The following is a 7,145-nucleotide window of genomic DNA, read 5'->3' on the forward strand; positions in this document are numbered from 1 at the left end:
GGTAAATTAGAGGATGTAGAGTGAGTCACTGTAAAAGATGCGTTAAGTTTGAATTAAATTAATTTTTTATGTTGTGTTATTATTGTAAACGAAAAACGATTCCGAATGTAGAAGATCTCTCAGCTTAGGTTAGAGTACGTTCATTTTACTCTGTGTTTTTTAATTTCAAATTTCAATCTTTTTTTTTTCAAATATAACGTTATAATCATAACGTTTGTAAGCCCTTTTTAAAACCAATTATTCATTTGTCAAAGTTATAAATTTCATTGTGATCATTTATGTGTACAATAGTTGGAAAATTGGAAAACGTTAAAGAATTATTTCAATATGTATTTTGTATGGTACACTTTGCTAATTTATGTTGCATAGCCTTCTAAACTGCAACTATGGGGAAATATCACGATTTTACTTGTACCGACAAATTTCCAAATTATTTCATCGAGTTCGTCATAAGTGTTATCTATGTACCTCAGTAATTTAAAATGTACACATCAATATCTCATTATTGAATGATGTATTAGTTTTCAAGCATAAACATTTCAGTGATCCTCTGCAAAGCTTTGATTATTATTGGCACTGTCATATTGTCATATTGCAAACAATCTTATCTTGTTATGTTATACTGTTGTCATCACGTTATATATTTAAAATTATCTTGTAATATTGTCAGCATAATTATGTGGATCTAAATTCTATATATTATGTAATTTTAATATTATTATTGTAATTAATGGTCGAGCTTAATAGTTTTACTGCAGTTCTAAATATAAAAAAAAAAAAAAATCCAACCGTTTTTGCCGTGCGTGCGATCAGCATGTTTATATTATATTAAATTTTTAATGTTTGTGTATTATATTATTAAGCTGGTTTCATAATATGATTTTCTTTATTTACTTTACTTTTTATTTCATTGTAATCATTTATCTATACATTTTTTTTTTTAATATTATATTCTATAGAACTGTATCTTGTTATGTCGTTCAAATAATTGTTGAGCTGTAATAGTTATACTAAAAGCTAATAAAAAAAAAAAAAAAAAAAATCATGCATGTACTTATAATCAGAATATAATATTCCGTGGTGTCACTATCTTCGGAAAAGGTTCTAAAACTTTGAGAATTACAACAGACAACTTTATGATTAAATTTTTCGTTTTGGTTATAAATAAGTCGCTGGTATTGCAAAGTTTCATCTCAACAATGAGCGCCATCATCAGCTTCAGTTTTATCGAGTAATTTCGTTAATATGCCGATTGAATTATACCATTTTTATCTTCCACATTGAAAAGATAAAATGATAGAACAGCCCGAGTTTAGACAAAATTTCTGCGAAAATTATGCTTTAAATTTAATTTCGACTATCATTTAACCATGCTTAGGATAAAAAATTCAAAACGCGGAGTGCTGTCAATTATAACTCGTTTGTTAGATAGAATTGGTGCGTTAGCAGTAACATAAATTTGATTTTTGATGAATCATTGCTCTCTCCATCTATCTCTCATTAATCTGGAAGAAAACCTTATAAAAATTAATAGCGGTACCTTTAATTTTCCAATGCAAATCGATAGCCAAAATATTCAGCAGAAATTCAACTTTTAGGCCTCAGATACCTCACTAATGTGCTATGTAACAATAGCTTAATTATGATTTATGAAACCCACATCAAAAAGGAAAAATAAAGAATATTTTTCTCTCTATTATGTCTATATTTAGGGCATTGAAAATCGGAAAATTGGAAACTTCTTTGTATGCATCAAACATCGCGCAGTATGAAGCATTACTGTTTGCTCAAAGTCTAAACTACATTACCAAAGATGAAAATATCCATCCCCTGGTAAAACATTTCAATTGATTTTTCTCGATCTAAAATAAAACAAAAGGATTTTAAAATTATTGCTTAAAATAGGATCACACAAATTTACTTACTTATTCAAAATTTTAACGGGAATGGATCAGATTTTGTAGGGTTGTCAGAAAAGGAATAATCAAGGCTAGATTTTACTTTAATACTAATGTATCAATTATCAAAAGTGGTATCTGTTATTCAACAATTATACGAAGTAAATCATCGAACCTAGAAGATTTTTTATACACCTATTTCCAACTTAAAATTCTGTATCGTATCCTGCCATCTGTCTTTATACATGCGTGTATCAGATTTGTCTGTCTTTATGACTAAATTTCGTTCTATAATCAGAGATTAAATAAGATTTAAATATATTTACTTGATCAAATAAAAGCTGTGAAGGGTTCTGACACCAGAGAGATGAATTTTTTGTATGGGTGCTACAATACTGAAATAAAAACAAAACAGTGATTTTCAGTGTAAAAACATAAAAACATAAAATTTTAAGACAAAGACATATTTTAACCTTACTAAAAATATATTTCACTAAAAATAAACTGTTGTCTGTGTAATGGAGACAAATATATTAAGTGTTTTCATGTTTTATTGCTATATGAAGTTTGATAAAAAAGGATTGCTAATTGAATTACCTTAATTTCAATTGTATAAAACAAACGTAAAGACAATATATATTTTTACATAAAAATGTTTTTTTCTCTTAAGTATATAATCAGTTAAAGGACACAGTAATACTTCAAAATATTTAACTCCACTTCATCTAAACTTAAATTATTATTAAAACTAATCATCAATTTCTTCTTCATCCAACAAAAAAAAAAAAAACAAATTTTTCAAATATTATTTTAAAAATGTGAGTGTGAAATTGTTAATTTTTTAATAAACAGTTATTAAAAATCTTTTTCCATATCTTTTTTTTACGGGTGCAAAACTATGTTCTTATCATTATTCACAATTTGGTATTATTAAATTAGTATTAACAAAAATTAAATATTTATATAAACACTAATTCTAGGTAAAGTTGATTCTTAAACTTTTATATCTACAGTATAAAATTAATCATACCACAGAATACGATGTAATTAGCTTATCAATTATTGTCGGTTGATCATCTGGAATCCTCACATAACCCTTTAACATAGCATAAATTTTTGAATCATCCATTTTTGAACTCGTTACAGCTGAAGTCACTTGTTCCTGAAATATTTCGTAAATAATGTAGTATTTTTAAATTGAAATATTTTATTATTTTTAAGAACAAGCACCTACCATACTCGTCAAATTAGGACTTGGACTATTGACTGGAGTCATACCATAATTTTTAACTTCTGAATCACAAAAATTGTTTAAATGTGTATAGTCAATTAAATAAATATCCAACACTTTATTTGTTATTGTAAAATCAAAACCTTTAAGAACGTAAAGAAACAATTTACATAAACATAAAAGATAACAATAATTTATTGTCCTCTGAAATATTGATATAAGTATAATTTTCTTACCCGTAGTATTATTAAAGCTTCCATAGGTCATTGCATCTACGACTAAACCAAATACTATTTTATGTTTTACTTGTTGTTTGACTTGACTAATGAATGTACTTATTTTTTGGGGAAAATTGTCCATGACATCCTTAAAAAAGTTATACCAATCAATCAAAACAATACTAGTATTATGTTATACATTAATTTTTTTTATGTTGTTTTGATTAGATATTTTTAACAATGAAATAGAATTATATGGCTATGTGTCACAAGACATTTAAATATAGCAATCATTAATTGATACATGTGATCAGAGAACTTTAAATAATGGGTACACTCAAATACTGAAATTTCAATACCATATTATATGTTAAAGATTATTTTACAACACTAATAAAATAAAAGCCAAAAAAGAATGAAAGAAAATAAAGATAACTTAGAAATATATATTTTCTGATCGAATAATAATCTTATAAAACAACCTTTCGAAAATTGATGAAATATTTAATTTTTGTTTTCGGATATTTTATATATTATTATATAAAAAAACTAGTTTACAAATACAATTTATAAAAGTAAGTACGAGAAATTCACAACTTTTTTTACCACCCCTGTAATACTAATATTATCCAACTGAAATCAATTTGATCATAACAATTAGGGTAGTTGTATTCTAGTTGAAAAATTAAGAATTTTTACATCTTCAAAATCAAATCATATGTATTAATGATATAAGAGTTTTAAAACTATTGTTTAATTAAACTATCTTCTATTTTACTCACATAAATCCAACGTATATTCAAGAGAAGACCACTAATTTTATAAAAATTTAAAAAATTGACTAATGGACCTATTATTACTTTCTTATATTGTTCCTCATCCTTAGGAACAAATATTGAGGGCCAATCATAATTATAAATGAATCCAAGTTGTGTATAAACAACTTTATTAGCTTTATTCAAGGCTCTTAATACACCTTTAAACATATGAATTTTAATATATTTAGATACAGTATTCAACTTTTAATATGAGTTCTATTTTATAAATAATGAATTTATATGTTTTGAATAGTTCTAAATTATAGTACTTAATATATAAGAAACTACTGTATTCATTTTTACGTTACCGCGAACCATCGTTATCTATTTCATATCTTTAAACAAGTATTAATAGTTTAATGTCTTACCGGTAGAAATAATACATCATATAACAATATTTATCATTTGATCATAATTAATTTGTTTTTATTTTGTTTTAAATATCTTTTTTTGAATGCTCACACTTATATTTTCTTTAGCTGTTGCTACTTATTTAAGCCACTTACAAGTTACAAGTGTTGATAAATATTGAAAAATAAATATTAAATGATAATTTATTAATTTATTATTCATTAACTTTATTATCATGATATTAGTTATAACGTTTGTAATACATCATTCACTCCATTTAGTCAATACTACATTATTTTATTTTTAATTAATGCAAAAAATTTTAACGCATAATTTTGTTTTAGATTATGAAAATATTTATATATTTTCCTGTTTAAATATGTTGAAAAGATTGCTATGTAAGTGCTCTTTAATTTCCATAAGTATTAATTTCCAAACAAAATGTCTTCAAAAATAGCTTAAATTAAATACAAAGAATGGAAATTTGATAATCAGTCTCACTACTATATATTTGTGTATTAAAGCTCTTCATAATTATTACCTTTATCTGATTCGGGTATATGGTTATCTATACCATTATGCATGTCAAAAGAATATTGACTCATACTAATTACATCACACCCATCTGGTTTTTCGGATACATTGACTTTATAAGTACTGACCCAGACATTTCCAGCTATAGAACAAATTATTTCGCTTGGCCGCTCATCTTAAAAACATGTATACATATTGATTTAATCCAATAATACACGAAGAGAAAATATAATTATTTTTATTATTTAAAAAAAAATATGCTGTTAACTATTCTGCTGTTCAGTGGGTGTTAGATGTATCTCATCATTGATAAGTTAAATGTAATTTACGTGTTTAATATTAAATCAAAGATAAATAACTCCATACAAAAAATGATTCTGATCAGAGTTGTATTAGCCTAATGAATCTAAATATTTCGAAAATTACATTACGTATCGTAAAATGTAATCTGGTAATCATATAAGTAAAAATGTCAAGTCTCAATATTTTTGAATTACCACGAAATATCTAAAATCATTGTTCTCTGTTAAGTTTCTAAATTAATCGTCTGAATTACAAGATTCATGGACGAATCCCCGTAATACATTTCCCCGTTAGACATTTCCCCGTTACGCTTTCCCCGTCCAATATTTCCCCGTCCAGCGATTTTCCCCGTTAGACATTTCTTCGTCAAAAGAAGGATATACATTTTTATTATTATTTATATATTTATTATTATTATTATTATTAAATAACATTTTACAAATTATTTTATGTGTCTGTAATAGTGTAATAACGTATACCAGTAGCATTAATTTTTATTATAATTATTGCTCAAAATTTTTATTATTATTTATATATTTTTTATTATTATTATTAAATAACATTTTACAAATTATTTTATGTGTCTGTAATAACGTATACCAATAGCATTATTTTTTATTATAATTATTTCTCAAAATTTTTATTATTATTAATATTATTATTTATATACTTTTATTATTATTATTAATTAACAACATTTTACAAATTACGGGGACGGGGAAATGTCGCACGGGAAAACGTATTAGACGGAAAAATATTTTACGGGGAAGTGTTTACGGGGAAATGTTCGACGGTGAAATGGGGACGGGGAAATGACCCGTTACCGAATTACAACTACAAATATTTATGAAAAATTTTGTAGATTTAATCACAACTTTTTTTTTTTTTTTAATATTATAGTATAATAAAAATGTGAGCAATCTCTTATTTAGCTTTTTGACAGAGCATACGTTTTTTTTGATCGACGTTCAACTAAAACTAAAGAAAATTTTAGATGTATATAAATAATATAGTTTTTGAATTTCAACAAAAAAAATAAATTTTTTAGTGTAAGATTTGTAGTTTTGACTAAATTTTTGCACTCAATTAATTGTAAAATTATTAAAAATTGTTGTTTGTAGACCATACTAAAGCACCAACTTGATTCAGATTTTGATTAAAAATGATATTGAAGATGTAAATCAAGGTATTTTTACTAGCAAATAGATATATAAAATTACACAAATTATTGTAAAATCAATCTATTTATAACTCCGTTTTACTGATTTATTTTTTTAACTATTTTAATAATATTGTGAACTCTAAAACAATTGAAATAATTCATTTTTTATAAAAAAAAAAGACGATTTATTTACCTTGTGTCTTCAATGAAGGACAAAACAAAATACACAAAACAATCACTATTATGGTTTTCATTTGAATATTTCAATATAATTTTCGTGATGTTACTTTTACTTTAAATAATTTTAACAAATTACTCATAGAAATTTATATTTTATTATTCAAGGAATTTTAAATGAAGAATCAACCTTATATATTCATTGTTAATTGCTTGATTAATAAATTTACTAATCAAAACCATACAATTTGAACATCTGCAATGTATGTTTATTTAAAATATATCAATATTATGCTTTGAAATTATATAGCACATGAGTAAATAAAAAATTAAAACATTATGATATAATATATAATATGATAAATTTTTTAAATAATTTATTGGTTAATAGAATAGTTTTTGAATAACAAAAAAAAATCAATGTTCATTTATACAAATACAGTTCTTAAATGT

At 24.4% G+C, this 7,145-nt stretch overlaps 1 protein-coding gene across 1 annotated transcript; it reads right to left on the bottom strand.

The window, feature by feature from the left end:
• Positions 1-890: 890 nt before the first annotated feature.
• On the bottom strand, positions 891-6,800 carry LOC112602439. The gene is made up of 7 exons (XM_025350510.1): positions 6,709-6,800; positions 5,058-5,225; positions 4,130-4,323; positions 3,366-3,495; positions 3,133-3,272; positions 2,929-3,060; positions 891-2,293 (listed from the first exon to the last, which is right to left on the bottom strand). The coding sequence occupies exons 1-7, from the start codon at positions 6,767-6,769 to the stop codon at positions 2,153-2,155; spliced, it is 966 nt and encodes a 321-aa protein (XP_025206295.1). The 5' UTR covers positions 6,770-6,800; the 3' UTR covers positions 891-2,152.
• Positions 6,801-7,145: the final 345 nt, after the last annotated feature.

The sequence above is a fragment of the Melanaphis sacchari genome, unplaced genomic scaffold (assembly GCF_002803265.2).
Source record: "Melanaphis sacchari strain LSU unplaced genomic scaffold, SCAv2.0 Contig890_pilon_pilon, whole genome shotgun sequence".
Taxonomy (NCBI): Eukaryota; Metazoa; Arthropoda; class Insecta; order Hemiptera; family Aphididae; genus Melanaphis; species Melanaphis sacchari.